This window comes from Labrus bergylta, chromosome 3, assembly GCF_963930695.1.
Source record: "Labrus bergylta chromosome 3, fLabBer1.1, whole genome shotgun sequence".
NCBI lineage: Eukaryota > Metazoa > Chordata > Actinopteri > Labriformes > Labridae > Labrus > Labrus bergylta.
In genome coordinates this window covers 27,073,775-27,098,701 of record NC_089197.1, presented here as the reverse complement: position 1 = coordinate 27,098,701, position 24,927 = coordinate 27,073,775, and the positions used below count along the sequence as shown (strand labels likewise).

At 39.0% G+C, this 24,927-nt stretch overlaps 3 protein-coding genes across 4 annotated transcripts in view; 1 reads left to right on the top strand and 2 right to left on the bottom strand.

Moving 5' to 3' along the window:
• Positions 1-13,764, top strand: part of LOC110001917 (FERM domain-containing protein 5) — a 71,712-nt gene extending 57,948 nt beyond the window's left edge. The window contains exons 6-14 of the mRNA XM_020657519.3: positions 1,747-1,870; positions 4,514-4,601; positions 4,737-4,825; positions 6,222-6,285; positions 6,636-6,727; positions 6,823-6,897; positions 7,050-7,118; positions 7,241-7,347; positions 10,248-13,764. Of these exons, the coding sequence (XP_020513175.1) occupies positions 1,747-1,870; positions 4,514-4,601; positions 4,737-4,825; positions 6,222-6,285; positions 6,636-6,727; positions 6,823-6,897; positions 7,050-7,118; positions 7,241-7,347; positions 10,248-10,837 (1,298 nt within the window). The 3' untranslated portion in view covers positions 10,838-13,764. The remainder of the gene's footprint in view (positions 1-1,746; positions 1,871-4,513; positions 4,602-4,736; positions 4,826-6,221; positions 6,286-6,635; positions 6,728-6,822; positions 6,898-7,049; positions 7,119-7,240; positions 7,348-10,247) is intronic.
• A 232-nt stretch (positions 13,765-13,996) lies between these two features.
• On the bottom strand, positions 13,997-19,254 carry wdr76 (WD repeat domain 76). Of its 2 annotated transcripts, none has more exons than XM_065953072.1 (15): positions 19,046-19,254; positions 18,667-18,786; positions 18,421-18,519; positions 18,229-18,321; positions 17,749-17,809; positions 17,423-17,532; positions 17,185-17,286; positions 16,856-16,896; positions 16,579-16,732; positions 16,060-16,218; positions 15,835-15,950; positions 15,632-15,730; positions 15,381-15,533; positions 15,232-15,285; positions 13,997-15,137 (listed from the first exon to the last, which is right to left on the bottom strand). In XM_065953072.1, the coding sequence occupies exons 1-15, from the start codon at positions 19,112-19,114 to the stop codon at positions 14,882-14,884; spliced, it is 1,686 nt and encodes a 561-aa protein (XP_065809144.1). In that variant the 5' UTR covers positions 19,115-19,254; the 3' UTR covers positions 13,997-14,881. The 2 variants fall into 2 exon arrangements, with proteins under 2 accessions (XP_065809144.1, XP_020507020.2); XM_020651364.3 differs by having other exon boundaries at positions 17,423-17,540; positions 17,751-17,809.
• A 729-nt stretch (positions 19,255-19,983) lies between these two features.
• Positions 19,984-24,921, bottom strand: LOC109995444 (pro-cathepsin H-like). The gene is made up of 12 exons (XM_065953071.1): positions 24,771-24,921; positions 24,074-24,105; positions 23,846-23,951; positions 23,682-23,752; positions 23,496-23,600; positions 22,869-22,955; positions 22,689-22,744; positions 22,484-22,565; positions 22,330-22,398; positions 21,500-21,606; positions 20,603-20,731; positions 19,984-20,508 (listed from the first exon to the last, which is right to left on the bottom strand). The coding sequence occupies exons 1-12, from the start codon at positions 24,844-24,846 to the stop codon at positions 20,439-20,441; spliced, it is 990 nt and encodes a 329-aa protein (XP_065809143.1). The 5' UTR covers positions 24,847-24,921; the 3' UTR covers positions 19,984-20,438.
• Positions 24,922-24,927: the final 6 nt, after the last annotated feature.

Below are 24,927 nucleotides of genomic sequence, written 5' to 3'. Positions count from 1 at the left end.
CAAAGACGATAAATTATGGGCTGACAACCTCAACGCTGGCTTACTGAAGGCACTTTTACTTCCTACAAGTAAAATAACAGTGGTTACCAAACTGGGGGTCAGCACCTCCCTGGGGTTGTAAAATCTTAAGAAAAAAATTGTTTCATTTCTAATTATACCCAATTATTAAGTGGAATGGAAATGAAATTAACGTGTTAAATACTTAAATTTAAGTCTTAAAGTTATTTGGGGTAGCTGTGAATCAGATTAGAGTGGTTTGCCTTTCAAACGGAAGATTGACAGTCTACACTGAGCAAGGTAGTGAGCCCCAAAATTGCTCTGAAAGCATTGTCTACTGTGTTGCAATATGTGTGAATAATCAGCTGTTTAGTGGCCTTGCATAAGACTTGTTTAGTATATCATTGAGTGTGAAAGGATGGATGCTGTTAAGCACTTTGAGTGGTTAGAAGACTATGAAGGCAATGTATTAGTGCAATGCATTATCATTTAATTAAAGAGAAAGGAGGGAGGTTAATGATTGGATGAAAAAATGTGGAAGGAACTTACCTGATAAATGGCCATTTAGGTGTTTTTCCAAACTTCTGCTATATCTAATTTTGGTGTCTTCATAAGCACCCACCTTCTTTGTCTGATAATAATTGAGGGAAGACTAAATGTCAGTGTGTCCTCGGGCAAGATATTGAATCCAAATTGCTGCAAATGGCTTGAAGTGCGTATGAGTGTGTGGATGAATTGTGACATTTAGGGTAAAGTGCTTTGTGTGGCCAGACGACAAAAAATGGCACAATAAATGTGCAGTCCATTTAATAAGCACTCTGTGGCATTGACAACATGTCAGAAATTGTGAAACTCTAATGTATGGTACACATATAAAGTGTGATTTAAACACCCGGTTAATAATCACACTTTTGCGCTGACTGTCAGAAAATAAGAATTTGTTGTGAATAGTTCAGTACAAGCTCCCCAGAGAGCAGACAAATACCCAAACTGTCCATCTATTTCCTCTACAAGTTGTTATGATGCCAGTGTTTGGCTGTGGAAGCTACAAGGATGCAAATAAGACTGGGAGATAGTGTAGACATGCCACCTGGATGACTTATGCATGTAAACAGGGTCAAAACTGACAACGGGTTCTTTCAATATAAAACAGAGAATTTCTTGATCCATTAACACTCCTGATCCTATAAACACATAAAAATGATTGGGCTGGTCTTTAAGTCTTTATGTGTATCTCAGTTCACGTGCAACATGAGTGTTGAGCTCCTGTTCATTAACGCTTGACCGTAATGAAGCATGCTTTTGATGGCGTTTTTTGTGCAAAAAAGGTTGAGACGAAACCTTGTTGTTTTATCATATGCTCCAAAGTAACCTCTCTGCTGATCACAACATCACTATACAAAGATTCAAGTGGCAAAATGTTTTTATTGCAGCTTCAGGAAATAAAGATCAGATCTTAACACATTTCTGAAACAGTTATTTACATCACAAATGATAAGGATGCAAATGCGAGTTTAATGAGATACTTTATAGTCTACCTATGACTCATTCCCCTGTCATTACTACGAGCATATTAAAATGTTTCATTTTTTCAATATAACTTATTCACATAATCGAGCAGTTTAAGGCCAAGGAAGGACAACTTTGAGGTTTGAACAGGGAGTCACGTTTTTTTTTAGTAAGCAAGTAGTTTAAAATCGTCATCTAATCTTGTTAATGTTTCCTTTGTCTTTCTTTGCCATGTTTCAGCTGAAATTGGTGACTATGACCCCGGGAAACACCCAGAGGGCTACAGCTCCAAGTTCCAGTTCTTTCCCAAACATTCAGAGAAGCTGGAGCGGAGGATTGCCGAGATCCACAAGACTGAGCTGATGTAAGGTGACATCTGTCCATGTCCCTTTACACCTGGTACTCCTTCACTTCCACAGGCATGAGGGAGGCACACCTGGTCCAACACGGACCCTTCCTTTGTCGTGCGTCTAAAATTCAGAGTGTAGTCGTGGCAAACATAAAGGAACGTCCGCTGTGATATTTTTAGTCTCCATACAGCTACTTTGTTTTTAGATAATGTAGCAGTAAAAACACTTGGAGGTCACATTAACATTAATTTAGGTGCAACAGTGATGCAATTAGTTCAAGTTGTAGTGCATTCTTAACTTTCCATCGCAGTAAATCAAAAATGATCTTGAATAACAGGTGATTAAGAAAAGCTTCATAGCATTACTGTTGATGAGATGGTGCAATGATTTCTTAAAAGTATAAGCTACTACTAAGTACCTGTTACAAATTTAAAAAAAATAACAGATCATATGAAACTTCTTGCAAAGAAAAAACATCACATAGAAAACATGTCTACAAGATCATAATCTGGTATATGCAGAGGGATTGTTTTGATTTTCAAAGCTTCTTAATATGCGTCCTTACCGTGTTGTTGAAGTAATGGTGAAGTGTGTTTCCTCATATCTCTTGTTTATGTCATGTGAAATTCAGGCACTCTCTTTTTCTTGTATAGGTTTAGTACTATGATTGCAACACATTGAATGCACCAGTCTGCAGCATATATTTCAGACTACAGTATTTTTCTGGCAGTTTGCTCCCTACAATGCACCAGTTAGGGAGCCCTGCTTCAGGCAAAGCATGGCCAAGAGCCAGTGCTCAGGCAGCCTTCAATGGTCAAATACATTTGGGTTGATTCCCAAACTCAAAGAGTCTTGGCTCTGTTTACTCAACTGGGTTCTTTTTCATACTCTTCCCCGTCTGGTCTTTTTTTAAAGTTAGTTTTCTCTTTGGACACTCAGATTCTGTATTTCTGCATGTTTCACCATTTAGCAGTAAAAAGGCCAGTTGTAATGGATGGATTGTGAATGTCGCTCTGACATACAGCAGGCACGTTGTTTTTCTGGGCAGGACTTAGATGTGTATGTTGCCATCCTAACTCAGTTTTCTATACAGCATGAGATAATTTGTCCCACACTTGGTCAAAGTCTTTGCACATCTGAAGAGCTGCTGGATGGGTTGCTGTACAATCGATACAATCCCTGGGTTTCATGCTGTCAGCAAACACAGACCACTTTGGATTATGTGTTTTCAGGATGGTGGTGATTTTGAGCTCCCTGGGGTACACTGTTTATATTTTGCCTGGGGCTGATGTACAATTTTTGTGGAAAGTCACAAGGTTGAGGTGGGCCAAGGTCATCCATGTGTGGAGGCAGGAAGTGTTAGCTTCTGGGAGTCTGGCACATTGAGCCCAAGGAGCCCATTGGAAGATAAATTGTAAAAAGGATTAAACGTGGCACAAGTTATCTAGCATTGCTAACAAGTACAGAAACATCCAACCCTGCTTCTCTAACCATTGATGACTTCCAGATCACCTTTTGGTTAAGGGTACAACAGCCAATATACTGAAAGAGGTCAACAGGCTGAACCATTTCATGAAAACTCTGGTGTGTAGAGGTGGAGGGATTGAAACCACGAGTGTTTTTTTGAAGTTCTACCTGTGCTCATGGATCAAAGGTTATAATGAGTAGCCTAAAGGTAGAATCAAACTGCTACTGTTTGTTTGTAAAACCATTGTCTTTTTTCACTGCTTTGCTTGTAGTCTCCGTCTTACACACACACACACACACGTGCACACACGCGCACGCACACACACACACACACGCACGCGCACGCACACACACACACACACACACACACACACACACACACACACACACACACACACACACACACACGCACACACAGTTAATAAAGACTTGGTCCTGCACTGCCCTCTATCGTTCATTTCCACCTGATGTTGACAGTGGTTTTGAACAGCTGCATATATCTGACCATGGTTATTTCTCTGCACAGGAAAACGTCTCTCCTACTTTCATAAATGAGCTCTTTTGTTTAACATAGTTATTTGATTTCAAGATAAGAGAGAGTGGAACAGAGATAATGGAGGGAAATCACGTCCATGTTTTATAACAGAGCGCAATATCTGTGACCATGCACCAGTTTTACTAGGCATACATAAAACAAGAGCGCAACCTACATTTCTTTTAGTCGGCCCACAAGCTGACAACTTCCACAGATGTCAGATGATTATTATTGTTTTAGTCATTTAACTGGCACAATTAGGAGCAGCCAAGTCACTGACAATGAGTCAGCTTTAGCTTCATTGTTTGAACACAGAGACCATATTTGAGTGTCAGATAGAGATGAATTGCTCAGTTTTACCTGGCAGTTAAACACTCTGCTGGTCAATTAATCTTATTTACAGAAACAAAACAGATGGGCTGTGTTTGCAAAGTCCAAACTGCAGTAGATTCTTTGGACATTGTAATCAACAAGCCATATGCTCTATGCTTGTGATATGAAGGGGAATGTGCCCGGTTTGTGATCTCTCAACAAAAAAAAGTTTGGCTTCATCTTGTTAATGAAAGATAAGCAAAATGCTCTATCAAATAATGTCCTTTGAGTAGACAGATGGTTGGGATCCATCCAGTAAAACCAACTTTTCTTTTTCTGTCAGAGGTCAGAGTCCCGAAACGTCAGAGCTCAACTTCCTCCAGAAGGCTCAGATGTTAGAAACGTATGGGGTGGACCCTCATCCATGCAAGGTGCTCTCTTTACTTTATTTAGACTTATTCATGTTTATGTTTTGGAGCAAATGTGGGAAAAGTCAAAAATAAAAGTGCAAGAAAAGAAATTCAGATTCTGCGTTAACCAAAAACATTGATTTGTTTACCTGTCAGGACGTATCTGGGAACCCAGCTTTTCTGGCTTTTACTCCTTTTGGATTCACTGTGCTGCAGGGGAACAGGAGGATTCACTTCCTCAAATGGTGAGTACAGATGAGCTGGGAAAAGTGGAAACACTGATAAATGAGATAACCATAAATCAACTTGCACAAAATGTGTCTACATGTCCATAAAGTGGAAAAGTCTTTGTAGTCAATTGTTGATGAGAAAAAAGTCATTCTAAAAGTTTCAGATGAACCAGTTCATTTAGAGCTCCTGTGTTTTCAGCTACATATGAATACTGATGATTCTTTATTACCTACAAAAGCTAATAAGTCCAACAGCAACAAGACTGACTATTTTTATATCATTCTTTTGAATGCATGTAACCCCTGCTGCAGGGTAGGTGTCAGACAAAGAGATTGAGTGAGTGACATGTTCATCTAGAAGAAGTCAGGGTGAGACTTTCTGTTAGAAATTCAACTTACGCATGAACAAAATCAGTAGAGCAATATGAGGAACTGCTTAGTCAACAGAGGGCGCAACATTTAAATCAACCATAGTTACTTAAATGATCTTTTAAAAACAGATATATAAGCCAGCAGTGAGTAAGAATTACTTTTTCATTATTATGTGTCGTCTTTTAATTAGTAGCTTGTAGAACAACTTTTCTTCACACTTTTTATTTTAACAGAAGTGCTTCTGAACATATCTTTAAGTTGCCAGAAAAGGAAAGGATAATATCTTAAAACTTTCAGTCATCATTCATTTCAGTCCAAACTATTGAATTGTTGTTCCAAACATTTGTTTCATGTTTTTTTAGATTGAGTAGTACCAGGATCAAATTTAATTATTAAATACAGCCTATCATGTACAGATACCCTATCTTTAACAATGCATACAAAGTGTTTTGATAGGATTGTCGCAATAAAACAGACTTGAGAAACTAAATCGTATTGAATATTTTGAGAGTCTGAGCCAAAAGTTCCACGCACCTGAAATCTAAACAAAACAATAACCCTTTATATTTTTCTGTGTGTGCAGTAGGTCCAACTTGTTCCTTTATCTGCAAATGTATTTAAATTCTAAGCACTGAAAAAGAAACAATAAGAAACTATACAGGAGGGTGTTGGTGACCTTTAGTTGACAGCTGAGTCAACTAGCTGTGATGCTGCATAATCACAGAGTCTGACTGGTTTGTTTAGAGTTGTTATTTAAATCATGTGCAGTTTTAGTTTTTTGACTTTCTTTGACTGGAATCTTTATGTCTCTACTTTTCAACACAGAAATGAAACACTGTTGGTGTTATTAATGTGCCTCCAGCCTCACTGAATATTTAACCACCTTAATCCAATTCTGTCTCTTCTTTTCCCTTCATCTCCCTTTGTGTCCTCTTGTTTCCGTTTTCTTTATTTCACTGTCTTACACTTTGTCTTCTGTTTGTCATCTTTTTCTTCTGTCTCTTGTCTGTCCTTTGTGCTGTCCATGTCTACATCTCAGGGACGAGGTGACCAAACTCAAGTTTGAAGCAAAGACATTCCATATATATGCAAATCAGAATGAGGTATGTGTATGCATTATTAATATGTTCCTTCCCTAGTCTTTGGAGCTCAGGAAGTTAAATGAGGTTAGCCTTGTTTTATGTGTGGAGACATTGCCACTGTGAAGCTGAGTGAAACTATCTCTTAATAGATAGTAGATGTGAAATGATAGGATTAAAATGTGTGTTAGCTTTGGAGTTTAGCAGACAATAGAGCCAAGTCATGGGAGGGGATGTAGCCATGAGCTCAGTTCATGTAAGAGAAAAGACTGCTGGCATTTTATTTTCACATGATGAGCAAGTCATTATGAGGAACCTGGTTAAAATATGATTTATAGATATAAAGTACGTTAAAGGTACTGAATGTGTTACAGGACAGGAAAATCATACTGACATACTTTGCACCTACACCTGAGGCCTGTAAGCATCTGTGGAAGTGTGGCGTCGAGCATCAGGCATTTTACAAGTAAGTCACAAAATGTGAGCCTAAAAACACTCAACATCATGCTAGGTATGTTTATAATTTTAACTGTATTGTGTTCTCCTTCCATTTACTCCTAGGTTGGAAAAGTCGAGTCAAGTCCGCACTGTTTCCAGTAGTAATCTCTTCTTCAAGGGTAGTCGTTTCAGATACAGGTATTCACTCATGTTTATTTGTTGGAAACATACAACAAATCATGAATATTAATGACATACTTACATACCGCGAAAAGTCTTGGCTAAAAAATGTCATTCTTCCTCGAGTGTTTCAGTGCGTATCAACAGTTTTCATTTCTCTGTATTCTTAGTGGAAAGGTTGCAAAAGAGGTAATGGAACAAAGTGCCAAAATCAAGAGAGACCCCCCTGAGATACACAGGTCAGAATCCCTTCAACCTCTGCCTGCAGCCCTACAATAATATGAAATATGGCTTATCAAAGTGCATATCATGCATTCATGTTTTAATTTATATATGTGTATATATGTGTTTTTTTGTGAAGGGCTGGCATGGTGCCAAGTAGGAGCTGTCCATCCATCACTCACGGCCCTCGTTTGACCAGTGTGCCTCGGACCAGGCGGAGAGCTGTGCACATCTCCATCATGGAGGGTAAGAAAAACAAAACTCAATTTGATACTTTCTAGAGTGATTGTGGAAGGTCAGGGGTCGAGTCCTCACGCTCTCTGATAATATCACGGCTGAGCAAGTAATCAAAAGACCACCTCTCTCAGTGTGGAGAAGGTCTCTCAGTTTAGTGTTTGTTTTCTACAGAAATATCCAAACAGATGAACTTTTACACCTTATCCAAAACCCATCATACAACATCCTCGCCTGAATATATTCCTATTTGTGATAAATTATATCATATATCAAGAAGAGAACTTTGTTAACTTTTTTATATATATAATTGTCTGTGTCATGTTTTTTTTTTTTTTTTTTTATGTTTGTATCTGCAATAGTCACAAAAAATAATCTATCAACCGTATATCTTATGTTCATCCATATATATCACAGTAACGTTTCACTTATACTATTATACAATTTAAAATGAGCAGGTGACTCCTGAACTAGCGGTTCTTCAGGTAGCATCTTCTCAATCACAAGTTATCTAATCTCTAAAGTGTACACAGCTTTACCAAATGTGACCATAAGTTATATCACAAAAGAAAAAAAAACTAACAAGAAACTATACACTGAGACCATGAACTTCATGGAACAAAGTGAAATCTGGAGAGAAGTTGTTTCTTTTTCTTATTAGAAAGAAAGCAGGCTATGAGCACTTGTGCATTTGCCCTTTTTTTAAATCTGGAGTGTAGTTCCACTTCTTAAATTAATCAGGTAGCTAATATGAACAATCCAACACTCCTGAGTGTCAGTCCATCCTCTTTATTTAGTGTGATATCTGTTTACTCCTTGGATGTGGACTCTCTGTATCAGACATCAACCACACTCTCACAGTGAACCCATCAGCCTGTGGCCTCAGACATTATTTTGACATGAGCAAGTCATCCTGTCTGTTCATAAAGGGCACTTACTGCCCCCTCCACCCTCCGACAGGCCATTAACCTTTTGTCAATGCTGCCACTGTGAGTAATTTAGCTCTCAAATGACCAGCCTGGCTTATATTGACTAAACTTATTATATAGCCTGTTCCCCATAAAAAAAATATATTTTGTCAAACGGGCCCCCCTTCATGTCACTGACATGGGGAGCATGCTCCGACATTGCACTCCACTGTAGCAACACAAAAACAAACCCCCTGTGTTTTGTCCTGTCGCTCTGTGCTGGCATTTCCACTGGTAATAATATCTCAGTCTGAAAATAGCTCCCGCTGTCAGGGCCCCGGCATGTGTCACTGCTGACAGCAGGGAAGGACGAGGTGAACTGTGGCACAAGTGGTCCACATTCCCGGGCCTTGTCTTTCACTCTGTGTCTGTCTCGCTCTCTATCTTTTCTGTCTGCCTGACTGCCAGTATGTGGAGGCTCCTTAGCTAGCTGCTTCATAGCCAGCCACAGTCAGAGACTGAGAGGGACAGCAGGCGACAGAGGAGAGGTCGTTTCAGTAAGATATAGACAAGGACAAAAAGGAGGGCAGCAGAAGGGTCCTGGAGCACAGTCAGGAATAGACAAGAGTGTTTCTACTCTCCTTGAATCATGGTGAAGTGTCTGATTCGGATCAAGACCAAGGTCAACGTTCACTTGCGGATGATCAACCACTGTTACAGAGATGTAAACGTACGCGTGCTGTCTCTGGGACCCCGACTCTTGGGCAGAGCTCTGGGGGTCCTACCGCTCTTTCCTGCCCTCTCTGGGGGTTCCTCCACTTCACGCTCTGGTTCTGGGTCTGGACAGAGCTCCAGGACCCCTTCCAGGCTAGCTGTCCCTCCCCAAGTCTATGGATGCAGCCCACCAGCCAACAGTGCAGGTAAAAAACAACAAAGCTGGTTTTATTTTGAAGGATTTTGGACCGCTGCCTTTGTGTGGTTCCTGATTACTTTATGGCCATTAAGGTGGGTGATGTTGAAAGGAGCAGTGCAGAAGATCTTGGAATTGGCCCAATTTCTGTTTTTTTTTCTGAAGAGTAACAAAGTTTATAACACATAAAAATATGGAATTTGAAAATAATAGATTGTTAAAGTTGAATGCAGTGCTATCAAAGTGTAATGTTTTATATCTTCTTCTCTCCAATTAAGTAACAGTTCTTAGAGAGGTTGTTTTAATGCGTCATGTCTAATCCCAGGTTGGAGTTGCCTTTTGAAAGTATTTGCTTTGACATAGTTTACGGGACAGGATCAGTTTCTTTAAAAGATCATGGCAGATTGACCATTTAAAAACAGTTAATTCTATCCATAGGGCTTTATTAGAATTGTTAATTTTGGCACATTTTTCAGCAAAAAAGGAGGCTGTTACACGCACATCACATAGGTGCTGGGCCGTGCAAAAACAGCAGACTGAGGAAGAAGAAGAAGACAGTCCTGCACACTTGCTCCAATGCCATAAAAAGTTTGAATTTGTCAAAATCACAATGTTTCGACCAGAGGTCTTCTTTAGGTGACCACACCAACATATATATATGGCTTTAAACACCAATAGGCTGATAGGCACTAAGATGGCAGGTGTGGTCAAATATTCCAATTGTCCTAGAAGAAACACATTTATAATGTTCATATTACATATATACATATTAGATATAACATATACAACAGATTCATCCTGTATGGTTTTTGGATGTGTCTTTGATGTTTTTATATGATGTCTTTTTGATTAGTATGGTAAATAAGTGTGACAATATATATTTTGTATGTTCATTCTACTTAGCTTATACTTAATATGCACATACATACCTACAAGATGTATTATCTGTTCTTTTCTTAAACTCATATAATGTCTGTCTAAGGAACGACGTTTCATCAGATTCTCCCTCTGAATGTGAAACACTCTTACAACAATACCTCCCAGTTATAAAATATCTTCTTTACCATGTGCTCTCCTCTGCTTTGCGTCTTCAGGTCTGGAGTCGCTTAGAGACAGCGCCCACTCCACACCTGTTCGCTCCGTCTCCCATGGCGAATCCTTCATGTCTTCTCGGGGCCAGCTGGTGGACGGCAGCGAGGCGAGCACATCTGCAGTCATCTCTGACGAGGCCTACTGCCCCTCAGACAGCGTGCTGCCTACACCTGTGGCCGAACACAGGATGGAGATGCCTTCTGCTCGACACCTGAACGGCGCTCCCTCAGGCATTGATGAGGATAAAGATTCAGAGGCGGGTACATCAAAGGGGGGGCAGGGGACTGAGTTCACCTCGGGTAGGAGAGCGCTGCGTAAGGGGAGGAGCAAGCCGTCCTCATCGAGCGACGTGGAGGAGCTGAACAAGTTCATCCTGAGCGTGTTGCGTCTGTTCCTGGTCACCATCGGACTGCTGTTTGCCCTGCTGCTCCTCCTTATCATGCTCACAGAGTCAGACCTGGATATTGCCTTCCTGAGAGACATCCGCAAGACGCCTGAATTCCAGCAGTTCCACTTTGAATACTTCTGCCCTCTGCGGCGCTGGTTCGCCTGTAAGTTACGGTGGATGGGAGGTTTTCTAATCAGCAATTGAGGCAGAGATGTAGAACCTGTAAGAAACTTCACAGTCCTCCACTGATGGAGATGGGACACAACAAAGACAGACAGCTGGGAGAGAGGTCTGGGAAAAATCTGATTCTCCCAGGATGAATCTCCTGTCACAAGCCACGTTCTGTCCCCTGAAGAACCTTGTGTAATATTTTTCACCATTACTGCGAGGAGAGATATCACATTTTACTTTGGAAATTTTATTTTTACACAAAATCACAATAACAGGGTGTTGTTCAAACACTGGAAGGGAAAGGAAAGTCAAACTGACTTCACTGATTTAACCACATATAATAGTTGCCTTTATTTTTGTATTGATTTATATGTTTGTCGTAGGGCAGAAGGACCTGAAGAGTTTGGGTGTGTGTTGTTGTGTGACCTGAGTGTTTGAGTAAAGTTTAGAGCAAACTAGATGAGGGCCATTCTAGCTCATCTTGTTTTTCATACTTCAAAGTCAACCACCATGTTCATTTCAGCACAGTGTTATTATGGCCGTAGCTATGAGATTGAAAACGGCTGTTTGAGTTAAGCTAGTATGTTGGGGTCAGAGGAAGTGTGAAATGTAAAAATTGAGCAGCCCTTACTGAATGTAGATCAGCCTTGAGTCAAATGCTTTTCCACAGAACTAGTTTCTTTTAATCAATATTTGGTATATTTGGCAATAAGACTCCAGACTTTGTTAACTTATCCTGATGGGGCACACAGTCCAGAAATTCTTTAATCAATCAAATGCTCAACATGAGTCGCTGTATCTATTTGACATAGGGGTGATATCGGTGCTGCTGCCGAGTGAGACTGAAGCATTATTTTTCTAAGAAGTGTGACCTAATTTGTGATCAGACGTCCATTAACAATGTGCTCATGTCACCATGTCTGTCCTCTATCTAGAGCACCAATAAGGCTTCATCGTCCAATGACTTTAAATTAAGGATGCAATATAAGGATTTAAGTAAGTACTGAAGGTGTTAAGTTTACTGACTTTATAAAATAGGAGCCAAGTTATGCTAATAGCTACAATCAGCATCTGTGTAAGGAAAATGTTGTCACTTTGCTGTAGTTACTTTGACAGTAGTTATAAAGGGGAGGGGACTATGTGAGCTAGTGCTGTAGTGATAGTGAGGTGTTTGGTTAGATCTTTGACTCCTGCACTCTTCAGAAGGGGTTCATCTCAATGTGCAATATTGTCCATAATAAAGAGCAAAGATCTTTTTTTATTAAGGGTATGTGACATTGTTTTACCTTTGAAAAGTGCAGAGTTTTGTGTTATTTCCCACAGTGTACGGTTAAGAGAGCTTCATTTTATGCTAAGTGAAGGTAATATACCTTTGTTTAACCCTGCTGTCTTTAGATTACTGCAAACCTTGAATATGTTTCGTCCCTGTTCCCATTTTTGTACAAACTGATGACTCATTAACACTTGGAGATGTCCTCACAGTGACTTTTAGTGTCCTTGAACATTCTGTTTTTACAGTGGACATACTGTCATGTTTATGTCCTACTGCGATCTGCTTCATTACACCTACCAAAGAATCCTCTGTTGTCTGCTGTTTATGTCAACAGATGGAAACTGTAGATAAGTAAGCTGTCCCTCTCCAGCCTTATAATTAAGTATACTTATTATTTAACCTGCAGTGTGTCTTTACATGCCAAGAGCAATCAACAGCTTTACCGTTCAAGTCCGCTCGTGACTACTGGTCCTTCTCACAAGCCTACAAGTAGCTGATTAGAGAGAGAGCATATACTGTGTCAGTGGTAGTTGTAGGCTGATCTAAAATTCAAATGGTTGTGTTGTTGCAGCAAGACGACTGTATGAGGAGGAGTGATTAGCTGTGGAGTTTAGGATGAGCAGCCTGTAGGCAGTCTGGAAAGTTACTTTAACAGTATTGCATTTTATCTTGAATAAGTTGATCTCTCAGAGCACTTTGAGAATCCCTGTACAATTGAATATCTTGGCTTTAAGTATTTTTTGTCATGTTTTGATCTTCTTAGATTCAGTAACTCTCATACATTGCAGATGGTTGTCAGATTTGAATCAGAACTTTGCTATAACACAGATGGGTCTGTAGGTGAAAGAGGATCATGTATGAAAAAAAAGCCCAGCAGACGCAGATTTACCCTCTCCTTCCTACTATTTGAACAAATACGTATTGAAAACAATTAACATATTTGAGCAATAAATATTACAGGTAATGAATGAATTTGAATAACTATAAAGTACAAACTGTTTCTAGAAAATGTATTTTGAATCCCTTCAGCAGGTCAAACTGTCTGTAGATGCATGTGTCAAAGGAGTGGTGCCTAGGAGGGTCAAAGATACTCCTCTGAAGTATCTCTAGTGAAAATGTTTGAATCCTGTTTGGTTATTTCCTAATCATGGACTGCTTTTCTTGACTACGTTTATAGAAATGGAGTAGATGCATATTTTGTGTGAAAGTTTGTGTTAATGAAATGAACACATGCAACAGAAGAGACATTTTCACTGGACTCTGGAGCGACTCCACACAAAGACGGTTTGTATTTTTATCCTTTTTAAAAAAGAAAAAAAAAGCAGAAGTAGCAAACCCAACTACCTGACTCGTTATTTTTGCAATGCAGCTCGACATCTTTTGTTTTTACTGCTAGAATCTGTTTCAGTTCCCTTAAACCTGCACAGTGATAAATAGTGGTTACAGCTCTATGGACAGGCAACTCTAGTTCTCACGGGAGGTGCCAGTCTAGTTTAACTGAATTGTGTAAACGGAGAAGGCTCAGATGTGGTCTGACTGTAAAGCTGACTTCCTGTACCATGGACCTTGACATGGAGATGTGTCTGTAAGCATGTGTTCTGCATTTACCTTCAAACAAGACTGCTTATTTCCAATCACTGACTGAAGACTGGTGTAATCTATTTACAAATAAATGATCTTTTCTTTACATCTGGCAGCTACTGTGGCTATAGGTTCAATCTTAAATCCACAGATCAAACAGGAACAGGAAACTGTACAACCACCATCAGTTCTTTATCATGTTTTTCATGTGTCTCTGATGCTTCTCCTCCACACACACACACACACACACACACACACACACAATTTGTTACCATGCTGCCATCTTATGGTAACAACGGAACAACAGCTGATAACATGAAGTGCAATCATACTCAGTATTTGGTATAAAAATGTTTATATATTTATTGTTTTTGCTTTAGGAGCGCCAAATAAACAAAAAAACAAAAAAAACATGGACATTATTTTACAACAGGCGCTTGTCACACTTTGTCCTTTCAACAGAAATAACAGAGAACCAGTTAATAGGATTGCAATGGTTCTGTAAGACAATTGGAATGTAAGAAACTGATAATACAGGAACAGAAAAGAAGCAACATCTAAAACATATTTCAGGCCTAACAGTAAGTCATCTTCCACCTTCAGTGCAACTCCAGTGTTTTCAAACCTTTTTTCTGTATAAAAATTAAGTTCTCAAGAGTTGACAATTTTAAGTCAACATTGACCAAAAGTGGTTTTAAAAATGAAAAATCTTTAGGATTTTATAATGTGAAGCCAAATAAAACTTCTACACACAAAGATCACTAGAACCTTATCAAAAACCTTGTCTCAGATTGTTGAATGGCTCTATTTCAACTTAGTAGTCCTGACTGTTATTTTAAAAGCAGAACGAAACAATGAACCTGAACAAGTTATTGTTAAACAAGAGAACAAAGAAAAAAGGGGAAAATGTTTCATTTAAAGATGGTGCCTCAAATTCTGAGGCTGACAGATTTCACTGCGGGATGCACCACGGCTCGCTGCTCCATGTTATGACTATCCAGTGTAGGGATAGATGTGCATTGTGTTGTGAATACTAAGGTAGAAAATGTTTAGAATTTATTCAGATACAGTTATCTTTTACTTTGAATATTTAAGTGTGTATGTGCAACGTCCCTAGGAACATGCAGTGTTCAGTGGTCACATAAGCTGCTCTTCCTTACTTGTTCTTTCTGTCCAGCTGAAGTTAAACAGGGGTCTCACTCGTACACATTTTGGTCTCTCTCTCAGTCAGAGAAGACATGCAGGCGTCCTGACGCGTTGCCGCCCAGTAGGGCATTCCTTGTTGGGTGAAAAGCAACGACAGACAGCACTGTGTTAAGGTTCTCATCATCAATGAAGGAGTGCTGGGGCTGGCCGCTTTCGTGGAACACCTGCACCCTCCGAGGCCTCTCCATGCTCCCCACCACAAAGCAGTCTTCCTGTTTGGGGTCCCACACTGCTGATAGTTTAGTCAGCCATCGGCCTGTATGCATGTTGTGTCTAAAAAGGCAGATTTGTATTTGTATGTTTTATCCGATTGTTCCAGCACAGAAAGAAGGAAAAAAATAGGGCAGAGTGAAACAGAAATATGTACCTGATAGATGACAACAAGGGAGATTTGGTGGTCATCGCAGAAGTGTCATATATTCTGTCAAAGGAGTTCAGGATAGGCATTGAGCTTAGATTTGACAATACTCGCCTGTAAGTTCAACAAAGTTATATAAAGTGCTGAGCTGGCTTTACCTTATGTTGTTATCCATACAGGAGGTGAGAACTCTGTTTCCTGTACAAGGGGAGAAATAAGCACTGGATATGCTCAAAGAGTGGCCATTCAGCTGGGAGACAGACGGGCTGTTTGTCTTCTTCAAGCATCTGCTGTCATAAATACTCACTACCCTGCAGGCAAGATCCAAACAGAAATGTTGTACTAAATGACCCATAAAAGAAGAACTGTTTTAGATCAATCCAAGAAAATGAAACTCTTATTGACATACTTGTTTTCTGCCACAGCAAAGTACTGCTTCTGTAACGGGTGGACACTGACACAGCGTAGGGCTTTGGGGTCCAATGAGTGAAGGGACTCGTGCGAGTTTCTGCAGAGAAATTAAATACAAGCTTGTTTATAAAATGTTCAGACATGATGGAAGCAGGTGAAAAACATATCATACAATATTCACCATCAACAATAAAACATTACCCTGGGGTTCGTCTATCCACGATGGCAACTTCTCCAAACCAGCTGCCAACCACTAGTGTGGAACAGTCATGTGACATGAAGTCAAACGTCTTCAGACCATCACCAATGTCATACACCTAAAACAATGTCCATGTAGATAAACAGGTGAAGAAGGAGACTTAGAATTTTTAACAATGTGAATTTTAAAAGAATTACATATTTATGGAGTAATCTCAGTCATCTCACATCATCGAAGCAGGCCTTCTCTACATCCATGCAGCGCAGTGATCCGTCATAACTGAGGCTGAGCAGGTGGGTGGGATGAGCTGCTGAGAATGCCATACAGACCACTGGACGAGTGTGAGGCTCAAAGAGCAGCACACCATCACTGCCCCATTCACCACCCTGAACAGATACACGTTAAGTATGATATGACACTTGTTTTCTTGAAGGGCACTAATGTATGACAGTTTGACAATTTGCTTCCAGAAATACCAGAGAAAGTTAGACAGAAAATGAATGAAGAACATCAATGTGTACTTTGCTTATGAGTCCAAAAAATAGTGATGGACCAATCTAGTTCTAAAACATTAGCCTATAAGAATTGGTGAGAAAATCAACTCCAACGACAGACTTGTCCATTTTTGTATACTAATGTGTGATTATAATACTTCATTTGTGTTGCCTATTGCTTGTTTTGAAGCCCTGTGCTCTAACCTCAAGTGGTCAAATAACCCTCTGTAAAACAGAGAAAAGAAAACTCACAAGCTTCCAGAGTCCCACTTTGCCCCACTTGTCTCCTGTAGCCATTAGAAGGCTGCTTGAGCAGGGGTGGAAGGCAGCAGAGAAGATGCGATCCTTCACCACTTTAGCAACTTTCTCCTCAGATATCCTCATGCTCTTCAGAGCTGAGCAGTACCTGCGTGAAGACACGAGTGTAGTTTAAACCAACCGCTTCATGAACTTTGGTAACCGTTTGCAAAAACCTTCATAGCAAGTTAAGCAATGAGTAAAATGTAGAATAAAAATCTTAAAATCTTACTCTTTCAGGGCAAGCTGCGGCTTTTTTTCTTGTGCTGAATCCTACGAAGAGAGAAGGCCATGTTCAAATGTACAAACTGATTATGAAGAAGTCGTATTAAACAACAATTACTACTTTAAAAAGGAAAGGTTGCTAACATGAAGCCAGTTTTTGAATTGACTATATTTCACCTAATTTTTGTGGAAGGCATACCAATCAAAATCGATTTAGAGTTGCATGAAGGCAGTTTTGGGTAAAGTAAATTCTTCAGGAATAAAAAAAAATGCCAGGATGTAATGGACTATTACAATAAATTAAAAATTACAATAACCAAGGAAGTTTGCTCCCACCTCTGAGCAGAGCTGAATAAGGTGTGACGGCAGCTTGCTTCCCTCCTCCATGTTGATGGGATCCATGGGCAGAGGGCCAGGAGGCTTCTTTAGAGGAGTAGACTATAAAACAAGTAAATAACTAAAGTGAGTAACAATAGCAAAGAATAACAAAGACAAACAGTTGAACATGTTGAAGACACAGAAAGACATTTAATGATGATTGCTGTATATTTTATAGTTGGTTAAATGTATCCACCTCTTCATAGACCAGCATCCCCCTGGGTTCAGGGGGGAGGGTCAGGACCTCTGCCTCTTTATTTTGGAGACGGAGGGATTTCCGAGCTGGCAGCGCTTCCTTCACAGTAGTCTGAGACCTGCCAAAACCAACACTGAACATGACACTGACTTCTAGAGCAAATCTCTGAATTTTTTTAAGAGTTTTTTTTGTTAATGAAAATGACCAACGATCAGAAATTCCAAAGATATCCACTCTGAGTTGTGTGACATCGGAAAAAGGAAACCCTCTTGATTGAAAAGATGTAAGAAGGCCTAATACGTTGAATTGAAAAGACTGTCAATAATACCTTACGAGACCCCTCTGTGATGGCTTTGGTCGTGATAACTGCTTCAACTCCTCAGTTGCCTTTGATGACACACAAAACTATTTTTTAAATACCCATTACCTCATGCAATTTACAATGCAGGGACAAAAAACACAAACTAATACAAAGTTAACTTCAACTAAGAATTTTCACAAAATAAAAGTAAACTAAACTAACAAATCAGCCGTATATAAACTAATTAAAAAGTATTAACAAAATAGAAATATAAACTAGAGAAAAATCCCAAACAATTATTGTTAACAAGGATTTAAATTTGCAATATGACATTACATATACACCATCTAAGTTACCAGCATATTGACAGTGACGTAATGACAAAGTTAACATTTTTTTACTCTTATCTTTTGCTTTGCTTGTTTGGACACATACTGTCTCGCCCTAATGACCAAGTGTAGCTGACTTCCTGTGAGAAGAGTGAACGATGTGATTGTCTTATTACCTGGAACAAGTTGATAGAGGACAGAAATGCTTGGTTATGTCTGATGTTCTCCAGGCGCTCCAGTTCATATTCTGAAAGTTCTCCGTGTCCACCCTGGGTTACACAACGACACAATGTCACTCACATTTTTGATACACATTTAAGACTTTTTTTTGCAAAGATAGTCAATCGTTTGATAGTTTCGATACTTACAGATGTGTGCTCCACATCACCATTTTCAATATCACCCTCTTCCTTCTTAATGTCTTCTCGCTTGTTCTGGCTGTTCTTGACATCGTGTGTTTTGGTTCTCTATATATATAAAAAAAAAAAAAATGTAAACATGTGTTACTCACCGTTAGTTTCTATGTTTCTGTGAGGTGTTTCTTACCTTCTCATCTCTGGATGTTTGAGCTGGACTGTTACAAAGTTTCTATGTTTCTATGAGGTGTTTCTTACCTTCTCATCTCTGGATGTTTGAGCTGGACTGTTTTCAGGAGAGTATTTGAGACGTTTCGGTGCCAGGACGGTCCGAGAGGATCTTCGAACTGTTTCTTCGACATCCTCAGGGGTCAACTCCTGCCAGGTGTGCATAATTAACTAACACTTTAATAAATGTTGAATTACACAAGTGCTGAAGACGTTTGGCGACACATATCCTACTCACAAATTCAAAGCCCACTAACCTCCCTTTGAATCATGCTCGTTTACCTTGGTTTTAAAATATTATTCAATTACTTTAGCTACTATACTAGTGCAAGTTATCCAGTTTCTAGTTTACAGTATTCAGATGAGAGTTCAGGCGACTATCGGAAACTGAAAAGTTTCAACAACTCACAAGTAGCTCTTGTGAAGGAGGAGCCTCTTCCTTCACCACAGCTCGGCGTTTTGCTCGTCTTGTCGTCATATCGTCCACTTATCAGAAGGTTTTATGTATTTCTTCAAGAAACCTGCACGAAATGATAACAACAGACTTCATACAGTGACTGACGATAAATGAAGGCTTTGAAGTCAATTCGCGCCACATGTTGGAATTGTTTTGTAAGTAGCCCCGCCCCTCTTTGTTGCGAAACAGAGTTCTATCAGCTCATTGGTTGGATTTATTATGTCGTCAGAATAAAAGGCGGGTTTCTGCTGCAAACAGCCAGTTAGCGCCTCACCTCATCTCTCTACACCAGTCTGGGAAAATGTCGCCATCCTTTGGTAGAAATGGGTTACATCAGTGGCAGGAATCTGAAGTCAATATTTTTTACTATACATATAAGCCCCAAAATAATAACATTCATATGATTAAGTGGACTATCAGGTTATCCTTTTTAATTTATCATAAAAACTTGGAAATGCACAATGATTGACATCTGGGCCAACTTCTTGATGAGCCCTCAGAGAAAGACTATCTTATTAATTAACTTATTTCACTTTTTTTTTAAAACTTTGAGCAAGTCACAGAATAGCACTCTAGTCAACGAAGTTGCAATAGAAAACATGAACTTATTTTCACTCCTGACTTTACCTCATAGGGCCCAGAAGAGGAAACTAAGGGAAAAACATGTTTATGAACCACGGCTGATCTGCCATAACAAGATCTTACGGCTAAGTGTAACACCAGGCAATTTCTCACAATAACTTGTTTATTTATTTACTTGTTTAGCTGACTACTTCCAGTAACTGTCTAAACTGCTTCACAACACTCACAATATGAACTACAAAATAAAAACTGATGAATGAAAACAGCTTCCTAAAGGTTATTTCAATACAAAAACACTTCACTTGTAATGGTGATGGTGACACAGATTTATTTCAACTATTTGAAGACACTGTACACAAAAATACATCTAATTAACCCAGTAAAGGCATCATGTTTGAAAGGATAATAATGTTGCATCTGAGTAGCCCTGAGCTTCTTTCATATGTGATCATGATATTGTAAAACAAACGTTCCTGAAAAGGATTTTTAAAAATACATCATACAACGTATTGAATGTAAAATACACATATGTGATTGTTTGTTTACAGTACTTTATACATTTTTTTCTCCTTCCATCTCTCTTTTTTATTCCTTATGAGGAACGAGTGAGAACATTTACACATATTGTACATTATATTGGGAAACCAAACTTTCCCTTGAAACACTTCAGTGAACATTAAAACAAAAACGTTCCCTAACTGTCACTCAATTGATGATGTCGCTGGATGATATTTTCATCAGTCCTGCTTACTTACTCCATAAACTAAACGAGAGGGTAGGACGCACACGTAGCCAGTCCACACATGTTTTCTCCTCGCTTGATCAAAAAATATCTGTCAGAAAGAGAAAAAGAGGTGACCATGATCCTTCAACAACTGTAACAAAGCATCACACTGAAATGCACATGCTGGCACAGACTATATTTACCCGTCCATTCCCCAGGCTGTGCCCCAAGAGTTCTTCACAATCCAATACAGCATGCCATCCTTTTCAGCTCCGTAACCCACAGCTAGGACTGCATGATTCACCTTGTCTGCGGTTTTCTCACACTGCAAGCTAAAGAGAAAACAGCCGTGCTTTTGGATCAATAGGATACATGTCATTTGGAGAGTGAGTGGGCAGCTATCCATGCATTTGTAAAGGTGTGCTGTGTCACCTTTTATAACAATAATTATAGGACTGTTCAAAGACACAGAGAAACAGGAAATATAAAAAAGAAATTGAATTTAAGATCTAAAACTTCAAAAGCTGCCATCATAGTCTCCATTGTCCCAAAGCATTACATATGGCTTAAATGTTATTCTCAGTATTCTCTGGTAATAAAAACAGACAGTGTAACAATAAATACCCCTAACTTTAGCTGTGTAACAAATGAGCAAACTTATGAATAGCTGCTTTATTTAAAGGTGGAAGCTGAGAACTTTCATACTGATCATCACTCTAATCTGAAACCAACACTGACACAAATAAAATAATAATAATAGTATAACAAATTCAAAAAAAGGTACAGAGGTAAAAACGCATTTTCATAATACTTCAGATTTCAGAGGAGGTTGAAATCTGAAATATGCATTGTGCTATAATGAAGGGGTAATACGATTTCTGTCATTAGAGTTTTTATTAGGAGGCATTTTAGTACAATAATCCTCAACCATGCATAAATAACTTCTGTGCTGGTGGATTAATGGACAAACTTTCATTTTTGTATTACATTGTACATTGTAATAACAATGTGCTTGCTGTCCTTTCTCACCAGGATTTGTATGTGAACAACAGTAGTATTAACACAAGGGTTTTGTATTGTGAAGGATGTCCTTAGCTCACCTGGAGTAAACACCTTCTTTGTAGTGCATAAAATCAGCTGTGACATCAAAGGCAAAGGACACAGGGTTAAGCCAGGCCACAGCGTCAACCATGGCTTTCTCATCATGCTGTGGGGACACAAGCGTAGAGATCTTCATACAAATCAATTCCAAAAATAATGCCTGCTGCTAAAGTTTCTGTATTTCAAGAACAAGGTTAGCCACCCAGAATATCAGAATGTAAGTAAAAGTTGTCCAACGGAGACGTATAGTTACATTCAGTAATATAATTTAAAAAAAAATAATTTCTTATATCAAAATTACTGATTGTTGTCGTAGTGTATGGACTTAATTTTCTACACAGTTATATCCTCCCTTGTGCTCTACAGTGCATCTGATAGGTGTTCGCATGAGTGCATTGATATGTGTGTGGTTCTGTAACCTGCAGTCCTGCATTAAGACGAGCTCTGTGTCCGCCTATACATTATCCTTATGTAGTTACAAACACAACACTTGTCTCTTACATTTGTAAAATGTGTTCATGTCCTTTGTTTAACATCAGTTGTGACAAAGATAAAAATCCTTTTGATACCAAATCGATTCAAAAACATGCACCAGCAACTCAGGTTGATGTGTGCAGCTGTAGTTATAACACACACATATCTAATAATTAATAATAGATTTCTGTTCTCAAATCTCCATCTCCCTGTGTGAGACCGACAATCATCACATAGGCTTTGTCTTTTTATATATTGAATTCATTCCAGGCTTTAATGTTGACCCTAAGCACGCAGTCCTTACACCGTGGTTAATTTCACTTGCATACAAATATGTAAGCACTTGTTTACTCACAGTGGTTATGTTGACAACATCCCTGACAAAAGCAGCAGCATGTGCAGGCTTAAAATCGCAGGTTTCTTCCTATGAGAGGATGGACAAAATTAATTAATTGATAAAGTGTTTAACATTCAAATATTTATGAGGCATTGATCTAGACAAGTCATACATGGCCTTTGTAAGGATAGTCCTCCTCTGCCATAAGACCCTTGTTGTATTTGATGTACTCAAACGCCTGGCTGGGGAGCCCACTGAAACAAATTAGTGTTTTAACAAGTTGAAGACTCACACACTAGTATATACAAAAACGTATGTATAATGTGACGTAGCTATAATGAACTAACAACGTATGATAATAAATTCATGATTCTTACCCCAGGCATCCATAGTTCTTAAAGGCATGGGCACAGTCTATCAGCTGCTGCTCTGACTGACGGAGAAGGGAAAATGCATTAAGCTTAAAAAAGAAAAATCATAATAAAACAGTGCGAGAGCACTTCAAACCCAAAATGTGTGTGTTGTGTATAACTAGGCAGGCTTCACACTAATCTCACCAGAGGTATTAGCTTCCCAGTAGCGATAGCATTTACAGACTCCAAACAACCAGTCGTAGAGAAGGTCCAACAGCTTCCACAGTGACCCTACAAATACAGACACACAACATAGCTCAAACACTGATGTTTAAGAGGAACTCTATTGATTTCACACACAAAGCTCAATTACTTGTGAAAGTTGTATGAAGTCACCGACCTGTGTCCCTGACAGACATTTTATTTGTTGATGATAGAATACTGTATGTAGTTATGAGGAATATAATTCACTTTTTTGTTAATACCCCCTCTCTAACAAGCGCACTATTATCTGAGGACTCAGTGTAACTTATAATTAACACTCCTATAATAGAATACAGCATAACATTTAAAAAAGGGGACACTTTCTGCTGTGTTTGTTTCCTCAGCGTAGCTTATTAACTCTCAAATAAGTCAAGACACATCAAGAAGTTTGATCAATGTCGCCACTGCACTTTTACATTATTTGATTGAACTTTTTCAGAGTTGTTTTAACAGGACACACTTTGTTCCTGCCCTGCATAATAATGCCATTAGGATGGCATACAAGGTCCTTGTCATATTAGTTCTCCCTCTAGAAGTAGGCAGTTCAGCAGCACTACATTCAAATACCTGGTTCTTCACAGGAGTCACGACGTTCCCTCTCTTCCTCCAGTCTTTAGACGAGGGGTTCAGACGAGTCCTGCTGACATGTTGCCCTTTAGTAGCTGAGCAGTTCTAGAGGAGACGTAAATCAAAGGATTGTAAAGGGAGTGTAACCCCTGCATCAAATGTGCTGTATTACAAAACGCGTCATACCTGAGGCTGTGTCAGGAGGTACCATTTCCTGAATTCCTCAAATGACATGTCTGAGAACTGATTGAGTCCCACTAGAAAGGACAGATTCAAACCTTTGTGAGAAAGTGCATGTATTTAGTAACCGTATAAAATGTACAGTTTGAAAGTGAAGAACTGTACTTTACTTGTAAAGGAGTGATTCCCTGCATTATGATGATCAATGAACTTCTTATTTTCTGTGAATATTTGGAGTCGGTGGTAAAACTCCTCTTTTTCATAAACTTTGTTGTGCTGCAAGTCGAAAAGAGCAGAATAGTCATTTGTTTAAGTTAAGAAATATCCTTTTAATATGTTTAAAATCACATAATAGAACTGTACGGAGCTAATTTTCAGTCACTTTGTTTTCACTGTACCTGTAACATCCACTGACTGAAATGATGTTCCTCTGGAAGGCAAAAATGAAGCAATCAGTTAGAAGAGCAGCAGATAATGTCCATTTCAAACTCTCAGTTTTAGCTCTACAGTCATCTATATGAGGAAATGTAATTTACTCCCTTTATCAAACATATGTGAGGTCCTTGTGCTTCATACGTTCTGTATCCTGTGTTCACTGCAATTCAGGGCTAAAGTGTCATTTTCACCTTCCCTAATGGAGGCCTATCTGACAAGAATAAACTTGCACTCTACTTCACATAACTTCAATTTTTGATGGGCTACAAATGCGCAGGCTATATAAATGCCCAACTATATAAATGCCCAACTATAAATACAATTTAGAGAACCGAAACATGGCCATGCAAATGTATTAGTAACAACCGTAACAACCCAACTTTGAGGAAGGGTATACACTTGTTCTTCAGCGGAAGTGTAATGTTTAATTTTAGGATTGATACTTATTATTTTAAAGCAAAGGACTGAGAAGGCAAGATATTTAAGGTTGGGAAAAATATATATTTTAAAGTTAGCCAAGTGCTGGCCTATTTGTGTTAAAGCTCCATGAGTAACGGAGTCAACACTTATAATGTCTTTAAACTCGTTTCAACCAGACATAACTGTAAAGACAGCAGTGACTAACTTTTAGCATTAACTTTCATAATAAAGGACACTTACCTTCGAGTAAAATGAATGGTGTTAAATGAACAAAAGTAAAAACAGTGCTGATAAACCACACAACACCGAGCGCCATGCTTAGACTCTTAAAGCTGTGACAGCGTCACATGACTCGGCTCCTCTAAGTCGGCTAATTAATACGTAACACCCACTTCTT